Below are 25,207 nucleotides of genomic sequence, written 5' to 3'. Positions count from 1 at the left end.
GACGGTTTGGATTATCCTATGGTGTGGTATGGGCGGGGTCTACGTTGTTCAAAGATGGGCCCACCATTCCACCAACAGTTTCTGTTGGGCCCACCAACTGTTCCTGTTGTGTGTGTGTGTGTCGAGGAGAGAAGTAGGTAGTTTTGCTTGGCACCAATAAAATGCCTGGTGAGAGGAAACTGTCCTTATTTAGTGACGTAGCACCAATAAATCCCCAACCCTAGGACACCCAATGTTATGTAACCAAACAAACCCTAGAAAAAGAGACAGGGAAGTGTCGATATCAACACTTCCAACTCAAATCCCGTTTTATCAGCCATAGTGCCTGAGACTAGAGAATAACAAAGGAGAGCAAAATGGCAAACTAAACCAAGAAAATGAGAAAACCCCAACAAAACCCCACTCTCCATGGCCAAATTCTCCTTCCCCCAATTCCTCACTGCAAAACACGTCTTGGAACTCCTCAAAGCCGAGAAAAACCCACTCCGAGCACTCTCAATCTTCCACGCCGCTTCTCGCCATCCAGGCTACGCCCACACCCCTCCAATTTTCAATCACATTCTCCGAAAAGTCGCCTCCGAAGGCCCAAAATCTTCCCCTCACATCCCCCAAATCATAACCCTAATCCGCCCCCAACAGTTCCGTTTCTCCGAAGACGAAGCCCTCGCCGCCATCAAAGCCTATTCCGCCGCATTAATGCCAGAACAAGCCCTAGAAATCTTCCAAAACATGAACTCAATCTTTGGATGTCGCCCGAAAATTCGATCTTATAATGCCCTACTAGATGCATTTGTAAGATCAAACAAGTGGGATAGGGTTGAATCGTTTTTCGCGTACTTTGAAACTGTTGGGCTTTCGCCCAATTTGCAGACTTTTAATGTTTTGATTAAGGGTTTGTGTAAGAGGAAGCAGTTTGATAGGGCTAAGGGGTTGTTGGATCGAATGCGGGGGAGTGGGATTGAGCCTGATAGTTTTAGTTATAGTACTTTGATTGGGGAGTTTTTGAAAAATGGGGATTTTTCGGATGCGTTGGAGGTGTTTGATGAAATGTATGAGAGAAAGGTGGTTGTGGATGTTGTTTGTTATAATGTAATGATTGATGGGTTTTTCAAGAAAGGGGATTTTGGGAATGCTATGGAGATTTGGGAGAGGTTGTTGAGGGATGAGTGTGTTTTTCCTAATGTGGTTACTTACAATGTTATGTTGAATGGTTTGTGTAAGTGTGGGAAGTTTGATGAAAGTGTGGGGATATGGCATAGGATGATGAGGAATGGGCAACGACCGGATTCGTTTACTTATAGTACTATGATACATGGGTTGTGTGAGGGAGGGAATGTAGAAGGGGCATTGAGGGTTTATTTTGCGCTGATTGAGGCTGGGTCAGTTCCTGATAGTGTTACTTGTAATGCGCTGCTTAATGGGTTTTGCCGTGTGGGGAGGATCGATGAGTGTTTTGGGTTGTGGCATTCGGTGGGAAGGGCGGGTTGTCGTAATACTGTAACTTACAATATATTTATTAAGGCTTTGTTTGAAAATGGTAGGGTAGAAGAAGCCATTTCAATTTGGAGGAGCTTTCAAAAGAGTGGTTGTTCTCCTGATTCAACAACTTATGGGGTTTTGATTCACGGGCTGTGCGAGAGGGGTTATACAAATAGGGCCTTGCAGGTTCTAAAGGAAGCTGAAGATGGAGGGGGAGATCTTGACGTTTATGCGTACACGTCAATGATAAAAGGGTTGTGTAGGGAAAGAAGATTAGATGATGCAGTTCACATATTTGTTCAGATGGGTAAGCACGGCTGCAAACCGAATTCTTTGACATATACTGTACTTATCAATGGATACTGCCAGGCATCTAAAATGGTTGATGCATTCCGGGTCTTCAATGAAATGGTTTCCAATGATTGCATTCCTACTGTTGTCACCTACAACACTCTGATAAGCGGTCTATGTAAAGTGGAAAGGTTTGTTGAGGCCTCTGATCTTGTGAAGGAGATGCTTGGGAAAGGTTGGAAACCAGACCTGGTCACGTATAGCTCAGTAATGAATGGTCTCTGTCGGGACAAAAAGATCGACGGTGCTCGTGTATTGTGGAATCAAGTGATTAAAATGGGTTTAGAATCTGATGTTGTTATGTACAATGTTCTCATTCATGGGCTTTGCTTAGCGGGCAAAGTAGAAGAAGCTTTGGGGGTTTGTTCAGAAATGAGGCGTAAGAACTGTCCCCCAAATCTTGTTACATATAACACGCTTATGGATGGATTTTACAAAGTTGGTGACTGTGAAAAGGCATCGGAAATTTGGACTGAAATATTAGGAAATGGACTAAAGCCGGATATCATTTCTTATAACATTGCCCTTAGTGGGTTTTGTTCTTGTAATATGTTCTCTGAGGCCATGACATTATTGGATAACGCATTGGATGGGAGTTTTCTTCCGAATGCCATTACTTGGACCATACTAGTAAGGGCGATACTCAGCAATGCAACTCTTTTGACATGATGGTTTGATAAGAAATTCTCTTGCAAGTGAGCATTTAACACTTATGATCTGCTTTTTGGGTTAATTTCTATAGTTTTATGAGGTTACATGCCTGATCCTAATCATTGCCTTGTATTTTGTGTAGTTCCTTGTAAGGACCTGTTATTGCATAGAGCTACTTCATGAGCGCTAAATATGTCATCCAGATTGCTGTGATTTTCGAACAACACACGTACCCTTTCTAAGGAATTGGAGGTATGGATGATGTCTTCCTCTAGATACTATATTTGTAGTCTGCTCAGTATCTTTCTACACGGTACCTTATTCTCCTGAAAGCAATATTTTGTTGCTACATGTATTTAACTATTAATATTCATGAAAGGGGGGTGGGGGATCTTGATTCTGGAAGGAATAGAACCAAGGAAAAATCACAAATCTGATTAAAGGTGAAGGACAATGAAAAAATACCTTGTTTGAAGGATTGGAGGATGGAATGCCTTTGGATCTTGATCTCCTAGATCGGATATCATGTAAAATTTATTTCAACTACTTGATCAACTTTTTCAACTCCTGTCACTACAAGGACGGACCCAAGTACGAAGCATTTATGAACCATTTGATTGTGGAAATAAACCCATAAATTGCACAATCTGATATTCTTTACTTATATCCAGTTGTCATCGCTATCATGTTATCTTATCACTGATTCAAAATGTTTATTTAGTTTCGTAAATGATGCTCATATGTTGGAAACAGAAGACATCTTGTCCCCCCTTTTTTTTCAATAAAATTTCTGTTAATTAAAAAAAAAAAAACAGAATGATAGATGTGGTCAGAAAAGGTGGTTTAAAACATGTTTGCATTTTGGTTACCCCATTTTCTGTGCTTATATTTACACTCAAATTCAGTTAAATGCTAGAGATCTGATTGAGATGTATTTATAATGCTGGTGGCTGGCCTCAAAATAGCTTCATTTGGTGCTTTACCCAACTCCTTGTCTGAATCTGTGCTATGTATTGTGTTTGGCAGAACTTAAGGGGATTGTTCTCTGATGGTGTTGGTAGTCGTAAGAACAGAAACCGCAGAGAAATCTACACACCTGGGATTTCTGGGTTGGAAGTACATAATGTGTACGCATTTCTACTTTGTTCTGTTATAAAAAAAAACACCATTTCTCTGTTCCCAAAATTTCCACTACTTTCTCAGAACCATTGGAAGGAAATTCCCTTGTCTACTTCTGTTCAAATGAAAATCCCCATGGAGCATCAGATCTGGTAATTCAGTTTCATGGTCTTGGCAATGGCAGATATTGCCAAGATCAGATCTTGATGCAAAAGTAAAGACAGCTTGGTGTATCAAACCTCAGAGGAAAGAACTTGCTCGGGTTTATTTAATCATGCTATATTCATCATGCCCTTAGTATCAACATGTTTTACTTCGAATTATTTACAATACTGTGAGAATCTGAAATGTTGCATCCATGAACAAGAAAGGGAAAAAGGAAAAACTTTGCATTTCTGTTTCTCTGTGTCATCTTTCTGTTTTTTCAAGGTCTGGTGACATACTTTACTCATAAACATACTGGGCAAGAAAACCCACTGACATCACTCCAAAAAATGCAATTTTGTACTAATCCAACTCAGACGAAGAAATGGTGTCATTGACAATTGTGACAACCAGTAAGGCCACGTTTGGATACATCATGTTTTAGTATTTGGATTTGGATTTGAGTTTTGGATATAAAACACATCAACCATCCTGATGCTCATGTTGTACGAGAGAGAGAGAGAGAGAGAGAGAGAGAGAGAGAGAGAGAGGCTGGCTGGCTGCTGCAGCAGCAAGGTCGAGGAGCAGCGAGGGTGAAGGCAATTGCCACAAATATTGATTTCCAAATAATGTCTTGCAGAACAGATTTGCAAATCAGATTTTTTTTTTCACTGTTGTAGCTGATTTGGAAATCTAAGGATCTGATCCATGTCCAAATCTCAACTGCAAATGTGAGAAATCCAAATCTATATCTCGTGAGTCTCCAAACGCCTTTGAATTAATGATAGATAAATGTTTCTCCGAACTTTTTAGCTTGCATTCTCTAGTGATTTCTCTGAGCTTCTGTATTTCCTCCTCAGCTTGTGCTTGACCTTTAGGTTCCTTCTTTATCAGGTTCTTGAAGAACATGCCTTCATTGCAGTCGGTATCGATTTGATCTTCAAACTCCGGCAACTTTATCTCATTCTTCTCTATTTTTCGCTTGACTAACTATGCAATTTCTTCAAAGGTCTGCATCAGATTCTCTAAAGTCTCCGTTATGTCCTGAATACAAACGGAGCAAAAGAACTTGAAATTTGGCAAGACTCCATCTATTTCTATGTATTGAAGGAACAAAATCAAGCTAAACAGACTCGGTTGCTGGTTTCTTCAAGTCCTTTGAGAGAATTTTCTGCGATCTCATAAAACTCGGCATTGTCATCTTCAGCGAAGTGAGTTAGATACGCAAGCACTCATCTAAGATGACTGTCATTCTGTACCTTTCAGGTTTGAAGCATCGCAATTTTTCCAAGCAGTTCCTGCTTGCATTTGTCTCCTTCCCATGGGGATGGTTCAGCTTTGGTACCATTGGGTTGCAGAAAGACTGAACTTTTCCTGTTGAGAAGTTTCCTTGGATGGGAAAGGAAGGATTTGTGGAAGGGAAGGAGCTTTGAATGACCTTGAGTGTTTGTCTGCTTGGGTTGAAGTGAGAAAGAGAACAGAAAGAGGTTTCCAACAATTGCAAGAACTTTTGCGGCTCTCATTGCAAACACCAAACAATGTTCTTTATCTGATTTTATATGTAAAAAGTGCAGCAAAATTCCCATATCAAAAGTAAATTATTTCCAATTTGGCATATATTCAATATGTATTGCCACACTATTTCTCTGGTAATCAGAATTTTTCATTAGTTCTTATGACTCATATGAACTATGAAACAATGGAAAAGAGAAGGGATTTAGGGACCTAAGTGGTATTTGTGGGTGTATTTGATCACTGATTTTATGTTTAGAATTTTAAAATATTAGCATTTCAACCGTTCAATTTTTCAGGCTTTGATCGAGCGGACAGAATCTCTTTTTGGTGTGGTGTATGGATTCATGATGGATTGGGGGACCCAGGTGTAAAATAGTTTTGACCCACCTTCCCTAACACAAATCGGTGCTTGTGTAGTGTATTCAACCATTGGGTTTATGGGATCCAAAGGTCCAAAATAGTTTTGGACCCAGCATCCCAGCCACACACTAGTGTTTGTGGAGTGTTTCTTACCAGGAAAATTCGAAAGTGATTTAACATTTCATTTTTGCAAATCTTTGTCGATCGGACAATCTATTTTTAGCATGGGATTAATGCCTAATTACAGGCTGGTGGTGGATTAATAGATCAACGGCTCTGAACACCTCACAAATTTCTCAAATCTACAGATATTGGATCAAAACTGTTTTGTAGACAGCGGTCCCAAAGAGATTCAGATCTTATACTGCAAATATAAGATAATATCGGACGAATTGGACCCTCTTAACTCTCTGAGCCAACGTTGCTTTCAGGTATACTATATTTCTGTGCTTGAAACTTTACCATCATCATTTATGGCGGCAGAAAAAACCAGGAAATTTTTTTCACAGGCTCTGTTTCTTTCAACGTAAAATGGGCGTAGAACAAATTTTAGTTGTTTAACATCCATTTTGCGTAAAAAGAAGCAGAGCCTGGAGGAAAAATCCTCTCACATGCACACATCACCTCATGCTCTTCTTACTAGTATTTGCATAATATAGAGGAATGATCACACACATCTTGTATACATATTTGCTCTATATACACCATATTATATTCTATAAATTCATCAGCTCCAAGATATGCATGTCTTCTTTCGATGCAAATGAAATGAGTCTAAAGAAATTCAGTAACACTTGCTACCAAATTTGCAGATGCTTAAGACTTGTAAAACCTGTAAAAACAAACTTTAAAGTACGCAAAGCAAACTATAAATGTATAACCACTTTCCCTTTGGTCTTCAATCCATGCCTGAAACTGAAGCTCTCCACGGGCAAACACGCATGGCCATCATCCACGCACCATCTTACAGCTATAAACGAACAGCCCCCTTTGGCCTTTTATACGTGTACCACCTTGCGATCAAGAGATACACCGCAAAATTCAACAGACTAAGCACAGCGAGAAGCCAGAAGAAGTAGTCAAGGTGCCCTTGGTTCAAATTATTCGGTATCCACCCAACTTTCCCACCCTTAGTTGATATAGTTGTGACAATTGTGACAAGGACAGTGCTCAGATAGTTCCCAGCAGCACCAGTTGTAAGTGAGAGCGCGGAACACATGCTCCTCATGGCATCGGGTGCCTGATCGTAGAAAAATTCCAACTGCCCAATGAAGTTGAAGACCTCAGCTAACCCTACGAGGAAGTACTGCGGCACTTGCCAGAAGATCGACATGGGTAGATGTTCGAGATCATAGTAGTTGTGTTCCTTCACCATTCGGAGCCTTACTAGTTCGAGGATTCCAGCGGACAACATGGAGAATATGGATATGACAAGGCCAATGCCCATACGTTGTAGCTGGGTGAAGCCACGGTCATGGCCAGTGTACCTCCTCGCAACTGGCACAATGAATCTGTCGTAGACTGGGACCCAGAAGATGACACTGATGATGTCAAAGATGGATAGAGTTGCCGCAGGGATTTCGAAGTGCTTACCCATGTGAAGATCCATGGTGCTGCCTTGTAACACAAACATGGTGCCCATTTGGCTATATACGGTGGCAAAAACTATGCCGCTTGCCCATATGGGAAGCAACCGCACTACAACCTTGAGCTCCTCGACTTGGGTCACTGTGCAGAGTCTCCATGGATCCACCACGCCTTTGATGTTATCTGTTTCTGTCACCACTGCTGCCTTGTCGAAGAACCTGGTCGCAATGATTACTACAGATTATGCCAATGAATGAAAAAGAGAATATAAAGTGCTTATCTAAGGACGAAAAATTGAAAGCCTGTTTGGATGCCACCAGGATTGGTTCTCATTTGAAAATAAGTTATTTTAAGTTAATCTCATTAGCTAATGAACATCAAGGCCTCTTTGGAAGGCCTTAAACCATCAGTACGAGTTATAAACTAAGAGGCTTAGAAAACTTCAATCAAAGAAAAATGATCTCATTCTACAAAATAATCCACAACAACTAAAAGGCGCTCGTGTACACTTACCTGAACTCTTCTGTGTGATCAATCTTACGACTTCCTTGGATAGCAGACTCCTCTTTAGCATTTTCATAGAGAGGAAACTTGTCAGACGGAACTTTTACATTAAACTTCCTAAATGATGCAACCACGACCTGAAAAATTCTTGTCAAGGGGCTGCCTCCCGGTTTCTGGTGTCGGTATAACCGGGTGCCGGAGAAGAAACTCACAATAGCAATTGCCATTGTCACTGCAGGGATGCCAAAACCCCATCCCCAGCTTACATTTGTTTGTATCCAAACCAAGACAGAGCAAGCAATAAGGGCACCGATATTAATTGACAGATAGAACCAGTTGAAGAAAGAACTCTTCTTTCTCTTCTCATATTCATCATTTTCATCAAACTGATCAGCTCCAAAAGAAGAGACACAGGGCTTAATTCCTCCAGTCCCCAGAGCAATGAGATAGAGTGCTAAAAAAAACACTTCACTTTGTGCTTTCTTGGGGTGACAGACACCATTGTTGCATGGTGGACGTAGCCCTCTGATCGATGCTGACATTGTTAACAATGTCATGCCCTGCAACCAATAGAAAACTTTAAATGTTTATGGAGTAAAGAATAACAACTTCAATGTCTATAGAGTTCATATCATAGTTGCCGGAAACGCTTTCGGCATTCGGAAATCTTTCCGAAACATGGAAAAAATTTGGGGAAACGTTTCCGAAATGCATGTAAAAGACATGGGAAACGTGTGAGAAACTTATGTGAAACGCGTGATAAAGTTATGTGAAACGTATAAAAAACGTTTTTGTAGAAATCATACTTGGAATACATATTGAAAAGGAAAACACTAGTATCTATAGTAAAAAAGACAAAAATAAGTAATAAACTATGCGAAAAAATAAAATATGTAAAGAGCCTATAAAATTCATTTATGTATGCCTCTAAGTTAAATAAAAATTATGAAAAAAAAAATCATGTATTTGTGCAGAAAAGCACGTAGAAATTTGAAACTAACAAATTTCAAATCTACATACATACATACATAGTGTTTGCCTTGTATTTCATGTGTTTCACTTAACGTTTCTTTTTCATTTCTGAAACATTTGCAAGATTTTTCTCAATGAGTTTCTCATATGATTTTATATCGCTTTCTCGTTTCTCATTTACCCTCTATTTTTTTCTTCGTGTTTCATATTCCCATTTCACGTTTCAATTCCCAAATTCGTTTCCCAGTCTGGTAACTATTCTATAGACTCAAACTCAGCTTGCACTCAATGGGTCCCTGACAATTAGTGAGCTTGGAACTCTACAGAATATGCATTCAAGATTTTTGGATTTGAAAAGCATACGCTGCAAGTTTGGTACTGTGAGTTTCTAATTACTCAATTGATATATCAGGTACTCCAATAATTCAAATTAAGTTGTCTTCTTTCTGTTTCAAGATTGCTGTTATCTTTTTCACTTGACCCAATTATTCAGTGAGTGGAGTTGAGCCTAAGCCTTTTTAAAACATTTCCGATGAAGCATTTTAAACACTTAAAAAGCTATGATTTAGCCGACACTTTGAATTTATTGCCGACACGCATGTCCTGCTGTGTCCGACACGACACGAGTGTCCGCCCGTGTCGACACTCCTTTGGACACTTTTAAATGTATTGCCATAAGTGTTAGACTTAATTTGGCTGTGTGGACACGTTTTTGTGCTGTGTCAAGTGTGACATTCTATTTTATTATGAGAAAACGGTTTCTACACAGCAGTGAAGATAAGTTATCTACACACTAGCTTAAAATACAGTGGGGGCCCACATTGTTTGGGTGATCCAAACCAATCATTTGATTGGCCCTCACATAGATAGGGTGTCCACAAAAAATCAGCTCCATAGTATCATCCCAACCCTACGATTTGTGGAGGTAAAATGGATGTGTATAAATCTTCACAAATCTGTCCATTTTTTGCCTCCACAGTTTGAAGGGTTAGGATGATACTATGAAGCTGATTTTTTGGGCACACCCTATCTATGTGAGGGTCCATCAAATGAATGGTTTGGATCACCCAAACAATGTGCTCCCACTGTATTTTAAGCTAGTGTGTAGATAACTTTTCTACAACCGTTTTCTTTTTTATTATTGCATATTGTGTTTACCTCTTTTATTATTAGCTCTTCTTTTATTATAAACTCTTTTTAGCTCTTCTTTAACTAATATTTGTTGTTATATATATATATATATATATATATATATATATATATATACTTTCTATTTTAGCCGTGTCTCCGTTTCTAAATTTTGGGGGTTCACCGTGTCTGACACTCCGCGTCCGTGTGGACAGGCGACACCCGTTTCCGTGTCCACAAATCATAGTTAGCAAGTATGTTAAAAAAGAATCATAATCCAATCTTACAAAGACATAGACGACTGAGAAAGAAGCAATTGTCCAATATCTTCCCATGTAGGCATCAGCTATAAAGGCTCCGATCAACGGTGTGATGCAGCATGTCCCTGACCAATTTGTGACATTATTGGCTGCTGTAGCATTTCCCTGATGGAGACGGGTCTTCAGATAAACCACCAGATTTGTGCTCATCCCATAGTAAGCCAATCTTTCACAGCATTCATTCCCTATAGAAAACGCATACCTTACTGTTATTAAATCCTATAGCAGGAATGAATATCATTGTATTATGGGTATAACTCACCAATAATAAAGGGACAGGCTTTCCAGTTTCCTGTTTTACTCTTGACAGCCGGATTGTTATGCATATCCACTGTCCCATCTTTTGTGTAAATAGGGTCTTCTTCCATGTAAGTATAGCCTTCTTCCACAGATTTATCAATTCGATACTCTGAAGATTTTCTTTGTTTGTTCCTTATACCTTTTCACCTGTAACTTCATCATTCACAAATGCCTATAATAAGTGGAAGTGTATGAATGAGAAAAGCAGAAAAGGGCATTTGCATCAATTGTAACCTGGTAATCAAAGTTTTACTAACTGATCAGGACATTTAAGAGAATCAGAGTAGAGTATAATCATTGAATGAAATTGCGTTAATATCACTAGATCACGCCTAAGATCCAAACAAAGTTGTTCTTACCAGGAATGCACTCAAGGCGTCTACCAAGAAAGACACTCATAAAAGTCTTGACTACTTAAATTACACGCAATAATGAAACGATGCATTAGCTGAAGGACACAAACACGAAATGTCATCCTAGTGAAAAGTGAAAACAAAATATTTCCTCGAAGAAATAATCCCAATTCTACTCCACAATTAAATCTCCGCATAGGCTGTATGCGGGTTTTACATTTGGATACACTATGTAGAGGATCCAAAACTCCTCAGTCCTTTTCTTGGTTTGACTTCTCACGGAGCGAGTTCAGTCAATTCAAGCATCCTCATGTCTCTAGCCCTCCCAAAGTTTCTTCTCTAATGGTGTGATGTTTTGGTCTAGGATATTCAGTCTAGTTTAGGCACATTCTCATCTCTGTTCATTATCCATTTGTCTACTGTAACTGGTATTATTATAGTAAACCCATTATATTAATATTGAGACGCAGGAATAAATGAAACCTTATACATACCATTTCAATTTATCAACCCATTTCTGCCTGAGAGCAATCATTTAACATGTGATTTGGTTGATACCTGTTTCTCATGGAACAAACAACCCATCTTGTGGTTTTGCAACGTATACATTTAATAGTATCTTTACTTTGACAAAAAACAGCGAAAGTTATTTGAATTGTATCTGACATTTATGGGCAACTTTTTCCCAAAAATACGCAGGAATTCCTGCTGTGTTCACAAGGTATGATTCTGAGTTGGTACATTCTGTATATTATGAATTTCAGACTTGATTCAAATACTTCATGTGCTTCGTACCCCTTTGTCTCTATAGATAGTGCGTGGGAAATAGTAAATTGGAATCACAGACAAGCCAATCTAACTAAATTAGTACTGTTTGATTGCAATGCCCTTTTGTTTTTGTTACAATCACAGTTTTGAAAAGCAAAATATCATTTTTCACTGAGGTCTCAATGTTAGTATTATTGGATTGTAATTCAAAATTTTTATTATGTTTAAGTAGACCAGGAGGTTTAAGGATTAGTAGAATTTGAACTTTTGTTCAATAGATATTGTTGCCTGCAGGTTCTCTTACTGATTCAGTCCCAACTATGGTGGAATCTCGCGCAAGAAGCAATTGGCATGCAATGAACAGCATTGTTAATAGGATGTGAACTCTTATTAAGATAAGTAAATACAATATTTCATTATTTTGTGTACTTTCATGTGGGAGAATGAGGAAAGTTTAGTAAGAGAATTGAGGGGAAAAAAATCAGTTCTTTGGATATCGCAGTGATGTGAGTTGTGACAGCCCTACTTTTCGCATTCTATGACTTTATCTGAGAATGACAATGCATATAAAGGAACCAAGGCATTCTCGATATTGTCCAAATTAAAAATTATCAAAAAAGCCCCATGTAAGAAGTCCCAAAATGGATATGAATTAAGCAACTACAGTCCTCTAAATAAAAGGGGGATGTTTTTGGGATTTAAGCGGTAACCCAACCATGTATTCCCACCTTTGGACCCAGTTATAGTTTATTACTTTGCCCAACTAATAATAAACATGGTTACTCTGTTTTTGTCTAGCAAATTCAAAAAGAAACATGGGAAAAATGTTAGTCATATCAGACGGCAAGCATGAATATAATTGTGAATAGCTTCATGAAACATACAAACCTTAGAAACTAAAAATATCAGCAGAGAATTTAAAACAATTACTAAACACAAAGATGATCGGATTCTGAAGTTCCTCCTTTTCTGCTTGGCTACATGTAATTGATGTCGGATAAAATGTACCAGTGGAGTAATAGAAATGAAAAAGAATAAGATAGGAAGATGATTCAAGGCGCGTAAACGCTTTTCTTAAGACGATATTCGGCCCCACCAGTAATGTGCAAAGGGGACCACGAACTCGCTTCCAAGATACAATGAAGCCCGGTTCCAAACCGATTGCTTGATGATGTTCTGCACTAAACGGAATCAAGCCTGAATCACCTTTGAATTTTTCAAGTATTTGAGACCCAAGTGTTTTGTTTCTGCAGAAAATAGAATACTTGATAGTATTTCTAAATTGGTAAAAACATAGCTTTGTAGAGGAATAAAGAGAGAGTAATTGAGTGAGAAACAGTAGTTTTTGGTAAGCTAAAGTAGAAATCCGAATTGTATCTAGAATGGGCATTTTCTACTGTTTTTATAGAGCTTCTGGTAGCTTTTCCCGTTGGAAAACACCCTTTCCAGACATCCTTTTAGCGGATTTGAATTCTGACCGTTAGATCGCATCTCTACGGTCCAGATCAATCCTGGAGTGACCGTTGACTGTGTAAAACCCCTCCAACTCCATAACCTCTAGATTGCTCATCCACGGTGCAGATTGCACCCTTTGGCTCTTGACCGTTGTGTAGAAGGGACACAACCCAACGGTCATCATCCACTAGCCGTTGCACTACGATCCGACGGTTCAGATCGCACCGGCTCATGCACCATCCGTTGGAGCCTCTAGGCCCGCTGGGCCAACCGTTGGGCCCGAACTCAGGCCCAACCTGACCGAACCATTCGATCTATCCATATGACCGATCCATCTCGATCTTGATCCAATGGCTCAGATCAAATCTGAAAAAATCTAAGGCTCCAATCGCTCCTCGCAAAGATGCAGCGAGCAAACTGCAAAGTGCGCCTAAAAAACACCACTATCCGCTCTATAGTCCATTGCCCATGCCGCGCGCGTGTGCGAACGGTGCGTTGCACCGTCCCGCAGGTCTACCCATGGGTTCAACCCAATGTGCAACCAAACAAAGAAGAGAAAAGAGTAAAGCTTTATAAGCTACTTTCCAACTTTTCTCCAAAGCAATATGGGACTATCTTTGCTTCACTACTTTTGCACTCTTTCTCTCTCTCTTGCAAAAAGTAACTTTTTCTAAAAGAAAGTTTTTCCTTTTTCAAAACACACTTAGAAAATATTTTCCAAGACATCATTTTTGAAAAAATATAATATTTTGAAAATCAAAATCTAACAATCCCCCATCATTTTCAAAATCAAAAGTTGTCTCATCATACTTAGAACTCTTAAGCATAAATGAAGGTATCTTACGATTTGAACATTCACTTAGTGAGAAGACATCAAAGTTGACCAGAATTGCATAGTAGACGTATCTTTGAACTAGAGATTCTTCTCCTCAGGTGATTCTTATAAGCCGACATGTGTATTAGCCATGTGTCTGTATCTCAGTTTTATGATTGCTCTAGAGACTAGCCATGTCTCATAGGAAGCAGCACCACTTTCACACTCACATAGGTAGGCTTAAGAGCGCCCTTGTAACTATAGCATCCTAACAACCTGGTTACAAGCCTATTAAGAGCCCAAATGCTCAACCTCCTCCGTTGCACATTACAGGTACCAAGCACTTCCCTTGTGATGGCATTTGTATAATGTATAGTGCTTGCAATCACTCTATATGATGTACTTGGGCTCATTGAACTTAAGACCTGATGTCTTTTTAAGCGTTGAGTTGAGTTTCTATCATTGGTGATCATTTGTTATTGGTCTTAAACCCATTCCCATTGATGTTTTTAACACCAAATCTCTTACAAGACCTTTTGTTAATGGATCAGCCAAGTTATGGCTTGATCTCACATAATCTATAGTTACTACTCAATCAGTAAGTAACTGCCTAATAACACTATGCCTAAGTCCAATATGCCTGGACTTACCATTGTACACATAGTTATAAGCCCTTAATAGTGTGGCATGACTATCACAATGCACATATATCGATGTCATAAGTTTAGGCCAAATAGGAATTTCAATTAGCAAATTCCTCAGCCACTCCACCTCTTAACAACAAGAGGCCAATGCAATAAACTCTGCTTCCATGGTGGAAGTAGTTGTGCAAGTTTGCTTCTTAGAAGCCCAGGAGCCAGCTCCCCTACTAAGAGTGAATATCCATCAACTCGTTGATGAATGATCAACACGCTCAGTTAACCAACTGGCATCTGTGTATCCTTCTAATACAACTGGATACCCACTATATGACAATCCATAGTCTATAGTGCCTTTTAGATATTTTAATATCCTATTCATAGCATTCCAGTGAATATTACTAGGATTACTAGTAAATCTACTTAATTTTCCAACTGCGAATGCTATATCAGGTCTAATACATGTCATATCATACATTAAACTATCTATGACACTAGCATACTTTAATTGAGATGTAGACCTACCAGTATTAGGATATAATCTTAAATTTGAATCAAAAGATGTAGAAACTGGTGTGCAATCAAAGTGATTAAATTTCCTAAGTACTTTTTCATTATAATGAGATTGGGTAAGGATAAGGTTGCTACCCTCCCTTATGATTCTAATACCTAGTATCACATCTGCAATACCCATGTCTTTCATATCAAAATTCAATGACAAAAATTCTTTGGTTCTTGTGATACTATCCATATCACTACCAAAGATCAACATGTCATTTATATATAAACATATGATGACACATTTTTCACCTTTATACTTACTATATACACATTTGTTAGATTCGTGTATCTTAAAACCATTTGACACTAGAACTTGTCAAATCTCTCATGCCACTATTTAGGGGCTTGTTTAAGCTCATATAAAGACTTGACTAACTTACATACTTTACGCTCTTGACCAGGTATAATAAAAACTTCGAGTTGATCAATATATACTTCTTCATCAAGTTCACCATTCAAGAATGCTATTTTAACATTCATTTGATGAATGTGAAGGTTATATATGGAGGCAAGAGCAATTAGGACTCTAATGGTTGAGTTCCTAGCAACTGGGGCATATGTATCAAAGTAGTCTATTCCAGCTTTTTGTGTGAAGCCTTTGGCAACCAACCTTGCCTTAAACTTTTCTATGGTTCCATCTACTTTCATCTTCTTCTTGAAGATCCACTTACAACCTATGGGTTTTGATCTAGGAGGTAAATCAACTAATTTTCAAGTTCTATTACCCATGATGGAATCCATTTCATCATTGATGGCCTCTTTCCAAAAGGCTGCATCTTGAGATTTAATGGCTTCTTCGTAGGTATTTGGATCAGGTTCTACTTTTAGATCTATCATAGTAGAAGTGGAAACCTTATCTCTTGATCCTTCTACAAGAAAGACTACAAAATCAGGACCATAGGTTTTTTCTTTTCTATCTCTTTTACTTCTCCTGATTTCATTAGATACCTCATTTGTTTCCTCTTGAGACTCTAATGAAGACTCTATAGGTGGATTTGAATCCATTAATCTATGAATGGATGAGAACCTGTTTTCAAAGAAGGTGGCATCCCTAGACTAAATAATGATATTCATTTCTAATAAATCATTTGGTTCTATAACTAAGAACCTATAGGCTTTATAGGCTTTACTGAATATGCATTCAATGCCCCTTTCACCTAACTTTCTTTTCTTAGGTTTGGGTACTTGAACTATGGCTCTACAACCCCAAACTTTCAGATAACTTAAGTTAGTTTTTCTCTTTTTCCAAAGTTCATAGGGTGTTACATGAGTTTTCTTATTTGGTATTCTATTTAGGACGTGACAAGCCGTTAGTAAGGTTTCACCCCAAAACCCCTTACTTAAACCAGAATTGACTAATATGGAATTAACCATTTCCATTATAGTCCTATTCTTTCTTTCCGCGACACCATTCTGTTGTGGTGTATAAGGGACGGAAAACTCATGTAGTATTCCCTCATTATCACAAAATTCAAGAAATTGGTATTCCCCTCCTCTACCGGATCTAATACACTTGATCTTAGATTCACTTTGGTTTTCTACTTCTGTCTTATAAGTCTTAAACTTATGTAAGACTTCATCTTTATGTCCTAAAAGATATACATAGCAGTATTTTGAAAAATCATCAATAAATGTCACAAAATACTTCTTGCCTCCTCTTGTTGAAGTACTATGTAAATCACATATATCACTATGTACCAACTGTAATAAAGTAGTAGATCTTTCTACACTAGGAAAGAGTTTAGTTCCTATTTTGGTTTGCATGCATATCTTACATTTATCTACTATGCTTTCATCACGTTTAGGGATTAGTTCTAACTTTACCATATCATGCATTTTTCTAAAGTTAACATGTCCTAATCTATCATGCCATAAAGAAATAGAGTCAATCATGTAAACCGAATCATTAACTTTATCGATGTTCATCTTAAACATGCCCTCATGCATATAACCCTTCTCTACAAATGTCCCGCCCTTGGAAAGTACAAACTTGTTAGACGCAAATACAAGTTTAAAGCCATTCTTATTAAGAAGGCTACCAGAAACAAAATTCTTCCTAACATCTGGTACATGGTATACATCAGTAAGAGTAAGGATCTTTCCAGAAGTGAATTCAAGTTCCACTTTGCCTTTTTCCTTGACTTCTGCAGTTGAGGAGTTTCCCATGAAGAGAACATTTCCGTCTTCGACTGGAGCATAAGTCATGAATACGTCTTTGTCTTTGCAAACATGTTTTGTAGCGCCCGAATAGATCCACCAAGCATCTTCTCCTTCGAGGAAATTAACCTCGGATATCATGGTAACAAACTTTTCTTTGTTTCCATCTTTGTTTCCTTGACTATTCGAGTTTTTATATCGGCAGTCCTTTTTATAGTTTGGCCCATTTTCCACATTGGAAACAAGCGCTTTTGATGCTTCCTCTTCAGATTATCTTTCCAAGGTTGAGAAGGGGGTTTGAATCTGCCATATTGTCATTCTCCACCATATGAACTTTAGAGGATAGTGGTGCAAAATCTTCTTTCTTGTCTCAAAGCCTTGATTCTTCCTCAACTTGGAGGGTTTGAATCAAATCTTCAAGGAACATCTCCTCATTTTTATGTTTAAGACTTTTTCTAAAGTCTTTCCATGATGGTGGCAATTTGTCAATAATAGAGGGTATGATGACGGTATCATCAAGATTTACCCCTTATTGATGAACTTGACTAATGACATGTTGGATATCATGAACTTGATCCACTACCAACTTATCATCAGTCATCTTAAAATTTTAAAAATGACTTACAAGGAACTTTTTGGCGCCGCCATTTTCCGATAGGTACTTTGCCTCCAAAGCCGTCCAAAATGCTCCCGTCGAATCCATGCTATGGTAGATATCAAACAGTTCATCGGTCATAGCATTGAAGATATACCATTTACATAGATAATCGTCTCGTTCCCACTTCCTTCTTCTACGGCCTTGGGCAAGCATCTTATTTTCAACTTCTGCCGGTTTGGGTGAAGTAAGAACATGTACCACTTTGAGAGTGATGAGAATGAAATATACTTTCTCCTGCCACCTCTTAAAGTTCCCATTGTTGAGGAGTTCTAATTTCACAAAGTCTTTGGTCATTTGCTTCATTGATTGCACTATGAAGATCTCCAAAAAGAATATCGTCTTAAGATTGTTGAAGAAAATGTACCAGTGGAGTAACAGAAATGAAAAAGAATAAGATAGGAAGATGCTTCAAGGAGCGTAAACGCTTTCCTTAAGATGATATTCGCCCCCACCAGTAGTGTGCAAAGGGGACAACGAACTTGCCTCCATGATACAATGAAGCCCGGTTCCAAACAGATTGCTTGATGACGTTCTGCACTGAACAGAACCAAGCCTGAATCACCTTTGAATTTTTCAAGTATTTGAGATCCAAGTGTTCTGTTTCTAGAGAAAACAGATACTTGATAGTATTTCTAAATTGGAAAAAACAGTAACTTTGTAGGGGAATAAAGAGAGTGTAATTGAGTGAGAGACAGTAGTTTTTGGTAAGCCAAAGTAGAAATCCGAATTGTATCTAGAATGGGCATTTTCTACTGTTTTTATAGAGCTTCTGGTGGCTTTTTCCGTTGGAAAACACCATTTCCAGACATCCTTTCAGCGGGTTTGAATTATGACCGTTAGATCACGTCTCTATGGTCCAGATCAATCCTGGAGTGACCGTTGGCTTGTGTAAAACCCATGCAATCTAGTGCAAAGTGCGCCTAAAAAAAGCGCCACTATGCGCCCTATAACCCATTTCCCATGCCGCGCACGCGTGTGCAAATGGTGCGTTACACCGTCCCGTGGGTCCACCCATGGGTTCAACCCAATGTGCAACCAAACAAAGAAGAGAAAAGAGTAAAGCTTTATACGCTACTCTCCAACTTTTCTCCAAAGCAATACGGGACTATCTTTGCTTCACTATTTTTGCACTCTTCTCTCTCTTGCAAAAAGTAACTTTTTCTAAAAGAAAGTTTTTCCTTTTCCAAAACACACTAAGAAAACATTTTCCAAGACATCATTTTTACCAAAATATAATATTTTGAAAATCAAAAGCTAACAATTGAGAGGTCAAGATCTAAAAATACCGGTTCTCCTAGAAGACCCAGATCAACTAAAACTACTCCTTTCTTAATTTAACAATATTAGCTTGAAAAAACACCCACAAAAATACAACAAAGCATGGAGTTTCCTTGTATTTTAATGTCTCTCAACAACTATAGTTGGCATATTGGCATTATATATATATATATATATATATATATATATATATATATATATATGTGTGTGTGTGTGTGTGTGATCTATGTATATCGTATCGGAATACTCTTAAGCTAAATCACTATGTATCATATAAGTTTGAGTTAGTTGAAATCACAAATTCTTCAAAACACTCAAACTTGTATCTCATGAGATTAATGCAGCATCCCAATAACAGACGAAAAATATCCATATCACAGAATTGCACAAAGTCAATGAAGAAGCTGAAATCAAAACAAATAAGCACAACATTTTCTTCCGCAAGTGATGATATATGCCAAACCCATCTAAGAAAAAATCATTGAAATTTATGTCCAATCAAAATCAAATTAAAAATACCCAAAATAAGCAAAAAAAATAAAAACATATAGAAATATAAAAACACAGACCAGAGATTTCACCAATCCATCATTAGAGAAAAAAGGGAATTGTGGGGCAAGAAATTAAATAGTATAAAAATATAAAAACACAGAGAAGAGAGTTCACCAATTCATCATTAGAGAAATCAAACTGCAATGGAGTTATGGGCACTGAGATTTAAGTGATTTTAGTCAAACCCAGGTGAGAAATTCTATCTAGAATCGGTTTCATATTGGATAGAATCTTGATTCCAAACCCCAAAAAATAAAAATAGAAAAAGCTAAATATTGACTTGTTTACGAGACATACCAAGCGGAAGTGATCCTGTAAAAGATTCCAAGAGACGCGGGAAAGTTGGAGTTTGTTTAGTCAAGAGGAAAAAAGCGAGCCAAACCAGACCCACTATTAAATACCAAAAACTACAAAATCCATAGACTTGCTTTTGTTGTAATAAGAGAGAGAGAGAGAGAGAGAGCATTTTGTTGTAAGAAAATCACAACCAATGCAACAAAAAGTGAAGCCTCACCAAGAAAGTCACTTTTACGCTGCTTCCTAAATGACACTTATTTGGTCCCCACTTGGGGTATAGAGATTATCTCTATCACACAATTTCGGTGTATAGAGATAATCTCTATAACTTTTTGAAAGTAAATTAAGAAAAAAAAAAAAAAAACATTCGCAATCTAGACCATTCAGAAAAACTTTCCAAAAGATTATTCTTTTTTAGGGATTTGCCGAGGTTAGTGCGGCAGACCAGCTGCGAAAAGCCTTTTGCGATGGACCTTACCAACTATCATACATATTGGTCATACAGATTGGTCTGCTGCCATTTGTATAGTGATCATGGTTTAAAATTTCGGTTTCGGTAACCGTTTCGGACATTTGGGAAACCGAAATTTCGGTCGAAATTTGGTACTCCGGTTCGAAATTCCAGACAGAAATTTTGAAATTTCGGCCGAAATTTTGTAACGTTTTTTTTAAAAAAATAATAAAAAATGCATTTTCTTGAAATATCGGACCAAGATCACCGAAATTCCGAAATTTGGTAAATGGCGAATATTTAATTTCGCCAAATACCGGTTTTGCATGATAGTGATAGAGTGTAAGAATCCATTTAATTGTGATTAAGTAAAAGCGAATCAAATATAAGATTGCGTAAATGCCTAACTACGGCTTCCAACATACCATTTTTCTATGGATCAGAACTGAGTAAAATACATGTATAGTCACTCTCGAGTGCCGGCCAGTACTTAGATTAAGTAAAGCAAATCATATTGGCAAGGAAAGGTGACAACCGAGTAAGCTCATTCGTTGAAATGCAAATTAAGGTCAGAAAAATGGAAAAAATTGAGAATTTATAAATTAAATACTAATACAGAAGACTATGACATCATTGTTGTCAAAGAAAGTGACCAGTATATTTTTCACTAGGGAAGTGTTATATTCGTTCCTATTTTTACTTGGGACAGCCCCCTCTAGTGTCTTTAGGACTACTCATTTACATTAGAGAGGGCTGTCCCAAGTACGAAAAGGGGGCTAACATATCATTTCCCTTTTATCTACACTCCCTACTTTTAACATTGGCACTCCTCTCTTTAGTTCAGATGATGTGGGCTTTGAACTAGTCATTTAGCAGGCCTCATTATCCAATATACTGAATTTTAAATCAAGTAATCAATCCTAGCTTGAAAGCTTTTTATTATTATTATTTTTATTTTTAAATTTCGACCGAAATCGAAATCAATATTACCCGGAACGTTACATTACTTCGGTTGAAATTTTGTTTTCCTGAATTTTCAGCCCAAATAAAAATCTGGAATTTATTCATTATTAACATTTTCTCGAAATTTCAGTATGAAATTACTAATTTAGACCAAAATTTTGTACAATATAAAATAGGGGCCGAGGTTTCTGTGCTATAACTCAGATAACTTATCCGAGCAAGCCACTATAAAGTCACCATCTCCCATGTTGTTTGACTCATCCAACCCATTCATTGAACCTCACATAGATATGATGTTCCTAACAAATCATCTCAATACAATTGTCCTAACCATTCAATCTGTAGAAGCACAAGATGGACCCATTTTCTATACGTCCATTTTAAAACTCCACAAATCAAAGCCTACCATGATCCTATGGAGATGATTTCTTAGGGACACCCTATCTATGTTAGGTCCTATAAAATCAATATGTAACATAACTCAAACAACATAGCTACCTACCCTATTTATATGAGTTTGCTCTGATAAGCTATCTAGGGTATTGCTCATAAACCTTTATCGATAAAATAATACTTGGTTTGATTTTGTTTGATTTAGTCCGAAATTTCAGTTTCCGTGAAATGCATTCTGAAACCGAAATTTGAAACCATAGTTTTAAGTGTTAACAAGGGATCTGGTAGCCACTTCTGTGGAAAGCCATTTTTAGTCCTCGGCTTTTGCATGTGATGAGAGCCATGTCAGATGAATTAAATGAGTAAGACAAAATCTGCCAAACAATCAACGGTTTAGGGATTTATCGTGTTCTCCCACTCCAACACTGTACCTCATGTCTCCTCCCACTGCTTCTCTTGCTCTCTCCCACACAATTGGGCCCAGTAATATTTCATAAAAATAATTTTCCAGGAGAGTTTTTGCCTTGGAATCTGGTCTCCAACCTTTCCTTCTCTGTCACGAATTTATTTCACAATAGAGAAACGTGAGTGTTTTCTTTTTTGTTTTCAGAGATAGGGTTTCGTTCAGATTTCCCCTCTCTTCTGCTGATTCTTCTGTCAGCTGCTCTTCTGTCTTCTTTCCTTCTTACAGTGCCTCCGTTTTACAATTAGGGTCAGTGTCTCCATCCTGAAAATAAAAAAAGCTTTTGATACTTGATAATGGAACAGATGCAATGATGTCACTATTACAGTGACATCATTGCTACAGCAGGCAAATATCTAGAACATTGGTGATACCAAGCAGAATTATTGGCCAAAAGATTTTTTATATTTTTATTTTTTTGAGTTATAGAGAGCATGCATTTTTGTATTTATATATACAAAGCTTTTTCTGTTTTCTCTTTGCTGAAATTTGATTATTTTGCCTACAATGCCTTGTTGGTTCTTACTTTTATTTGAAGTTCAGTTACTGGTGTGGGTTCATGGACATGAATGGACATACCACTATTGTTGCCAATTCAACAATGTAGAAGTAGTAGTGTGTAGGGTACCAGATTGTGGCTTTTAGGGGTGCAACTCGGGCCGGGTTCAACCCGATTTTTGGGCGGGTTGGGTTGAATTTTTCCAGGTTGGGTTGGGTTGCAGGTTGGGAATTTATAACCTGACTGAAAATCGGGTTGAGGTATCGAGCAACCCGACCATTTACTTGGTACATTATATATTTACTCACATTGACCTGTGTGCTGTTTCTAAAATTTTAAATTACAGAATGCCACTTGCACTCTTGGTAGTGTTCAATCTACATTTATGAACCTAATTTTTGACTTTCTATATTGGATCCATCAATGTCTTAACTAGAAACTAGTGCATCACTAAATCATGGACCCTTCATTTCTGACTTTCCATATTGGATCCATTGGTGTCTTAATTAGAAGTGATATCGGATCCCACTGGTCCTCCCCAAGGTCTTACCCTAGAACCCCTGGGAGATTAGAGGGAGATGCTTTCTTTAGAAAGCCTGACTCCGGATTGAGGACAAATCTAGGAAGAAGATTGGAAGGATTCAAGAGGCACTTCTCCCCCACCAAGGTTGAAAGTGACTGGAAATGCTTTGAATGCGCATACAATAGTTTTGGGATGCGTAGCCATTGCAGGAAATGTTCGATGGCAAAAAAGACAAAAGCTTCTGGTAGGGCCGGGCTCCCCAGAGTCGATAAGGCCGATTTTACTCTGGAATCTGAGTCCAAAAGATTTCTGGAGATTGAAGTACCGTCGGAACAATTGGTGGATCGCAGGTTGGCCCTCAGAAGCTGCTTGCTGGGAAGTATGAAAAATAGTTCACGGCTCTTGAAAGAGGCTGGGCTTGGGCTAAAAGATTATGGGGTGTACCTCAGTTAAAGAAACCCTTTATTCTGAGCCCTACCATGATGCTTTTCAGTTTTGATACAGAACCTCAAGCTTCTTCAATCTTGCGTAGAGGAGGTGATGCTCTGGGCACGTATCTCCTCTCGCTTCAGCCTTGGTTGCCCGCGTTTAACAATGGTGCAAGGTCTATCTGGATTAGATTCTATGATATCCCTCTTCATGCACGGACATCCTCTACAGTGGTGGCCTTGGGGAAGTATTTTGGGCAGGTTCTCGAGGTCCAACTTACTGGGCATCACGATCAATGTCTTCGCTTCTGCTAAAGTTTTCACTTCTATGTGGAAATGTCTGGTGCCTTTTATAAGCCTTAAGGTGGAGTCCAACTGCTATTTAGAGAGAGAGAGAGAGAGAGAGATGTCTGGCTGCTGCAGCAGCAAGGTCGAGGAGCAGCAAGGGTGAAGGCAATTGCCACAAATGTTGATTTCCAAATAATGTCTTGCAGAACAGATTTCTAAATCAGATTTTTTTTTCCACTGTTGTAGCTGATTTGGAAATCTAAGGATCTGATCCATGTCCAAATCTCAACTGCAAATGTGAGAAATCCAAATCTATATCTCGTGAGTATCCAAACGTGGCCTTTGAATTAATGATAGATAAATGTTTCTCCGAACTTTTTATCCTGCATTCTCTAGTGATTTCTCTGAGCTTCTGTATTTCCTCCTCAGCTTGTGCTTGACCTTTAAGTTCCTTCTTTATCAGGTTCTTGAAGAGCAGGCCTTCATTGCAGTCGGTATCCATTTGATCTTCAAACTCAGGCAACTTTATCTCATTCTTCTCTATTTCTCGCTTGACTAACTATGCAATTTGTACAAAGGTCTGCATCAGATTCTCTAAAGTCTCCGTTATGTGCTGAATACAAACGGAGCAAAAGACCTTGAAATTTGGCAAGACGCCATCTATTTCTATGTATTGAAGGAACAAAATCAAGCTAAACAGACCCGGTCGCTGGTTTCTTCAAGTCGTTTGAGAGAATTTTCTGCAATCTCATCAAACTCGGCATTGGCATCTTCAGCGAAGTGAGTTAGATACGCAAGCACTCATCTAAGATGACTGTCATTCTGTACCTTTCAGGTTTGAAGCATCGCAATTTTTCCAAGCAGTTCCTGCTTGCATTTGTCTCCTTCCCCTGGGGATGGTTCAGCTTTGGTACCATTGGGGTTGCAGAAAGACTGAACTTTTCCTGTTGAGAAGTTTCCTTGGATGGGAAAGGAAGGATTTGTGGAAGGGAAGGAGCTTTGAATGACCTTGAGTGTTTGTCTGCTTGGGTTGAAGTGAGAAAGAGAACAGAAAGAGGTTTCCAACAATTGCAAGAACTTTTGCGGCTCTCATTGCAAACACCAAACAATGTTCTTTATCTGATTTTATATGTAAAAAGTATAGCAAAATACCTTATCAAAAGTAAATTATTTCCAATTTGGCATATAGTCAATATGTATTGCCACCCTATTTCTCTGGTAATCAGAATTTTTCATTA

General features: G+C 38.2%; 2 protein-coding genes and 1 long non-coding RNA gene across 11 annotated transcripts; 2 read left to right on the top strand and 1 right to left on the bottom strand.

The window, feature by feature from the left end:
- Window positions 1–208: 208 nt before the first annotated feature.
- Window positions 209–11,998, top strand: LOC143879947 (Pentatricopeptide repeat (PPR) superfamily protein). Of its 6 annotated transcripts, none has more exons than XM_077382658.1 (4): window positions 209–2,525; window positions 2,624–2,733; window positions 5,928–6,050; window positions 11,846–11,998. In XM_077382658.1, exon 1 carries the CDS (start codon window positions 409–411, stop codon window positions 2,497–2,499), a length of 2,091 nt encoding a protein of 696 aa, XP_077238773.1. In that variant the 5' UTR covers window positions 209–408; the 3' UTR covers window positions 2,500–2,525; window positions 2,624–2,733; window positions 5,928–6,050; window positions 11,846–11,998. The 6 variants fall into 6 exon arrangements, with proteins under 6 accessions (XP_077238773.1, XP_077238772.1, XP_077238769.1 ...); XM_077382657.1 differs by lacking the exons at window positions 5,928–6,050; window positions 11,846–11,998 and adding exons at window positions 3,508–3,608; window positions 5,011–5,425; XM_077382654.1 differs by lacking the exons at window positions 5,928–6,050; window positions 11,846–11,998 and adding exons at window positions 3,508–3,608; window positions 4,639–5,425.
- LOC143879949 (protein NRT1/ PTR FAMILY 8.1-like) lies at window positions 6,284–20,170 on the bottom strand. Of its 4 annotated transcripts, none has more exons than XM_077382672.1 (5): window positions 19,962–20,170; window positions 10,393–10,583; window positions 10,098–10,315; window positions 7,720–8,270; window positions 6,284–7,424 (listed from the first exon to the last, which is right to left on the bottom strand). In XM_077382672.1, the coding sequence occupies exons 2-5, from the start codon at window positions 10,496–10,498 to the stop codon at window positions 6,590–6,592; spliced, it is 1,710 nt and encodes a 569-aa protein (XP_077238787.1). In that variant the 5' UTR covers window positions 10,499–10,583; window positions 19,962–20,170; the 3' UTR covers window positions 6,284–6,589. The 4 variants fall into 4 exon arrangements, with proteins under 4 accessions (XP_077238787.1, XP_077238788.1, XP_077238789.1 ...); XM_077382673.1 differs by having other exon boundaries at window positions 10,393–10,577; XM_077382674.1 differs by lacking the exon at window positions 19,962–20,170 and adding an exon at window positions 19,779–19,917.
- Window positions 20,171–22,486: 2,316 nt separating this feature from the next.
- On the top strand, window positions 22,487–25,207 carry LOC143878444 (uncharacterized). The gene is made up of 2 exons (XR_013250967.1): window positions 22,487–24,290; window positions 24,433–25,207. It is a non-coding gene; the product is annotated as an uncharacterized LOC143878444 (long non-coding RNA).

This window comes from Tasmannia lanceolata, unplaced genomic scaffold (assembly GCF_043159265.1).
Source record: "Tasmannia lanceolata isolate RefF3 unplaced genomic scaffold, GAP_Taslan_0.1 ptg000006l, whole genome shotgun sequence".
In the NCBI taxonomy this organism is placed as follows: Eukaryota; Viridiplantae; Streptophyta; class Magnoliopsida; order Canellales; family Winteraceae; genus Tasmannia; species Tasmannia lanceolata.
The sequence above is the reverse complement of the archived record's forward strand: the minus strand, read 5'-3'. Positions and strand labels throughout refer to the sequence as shown.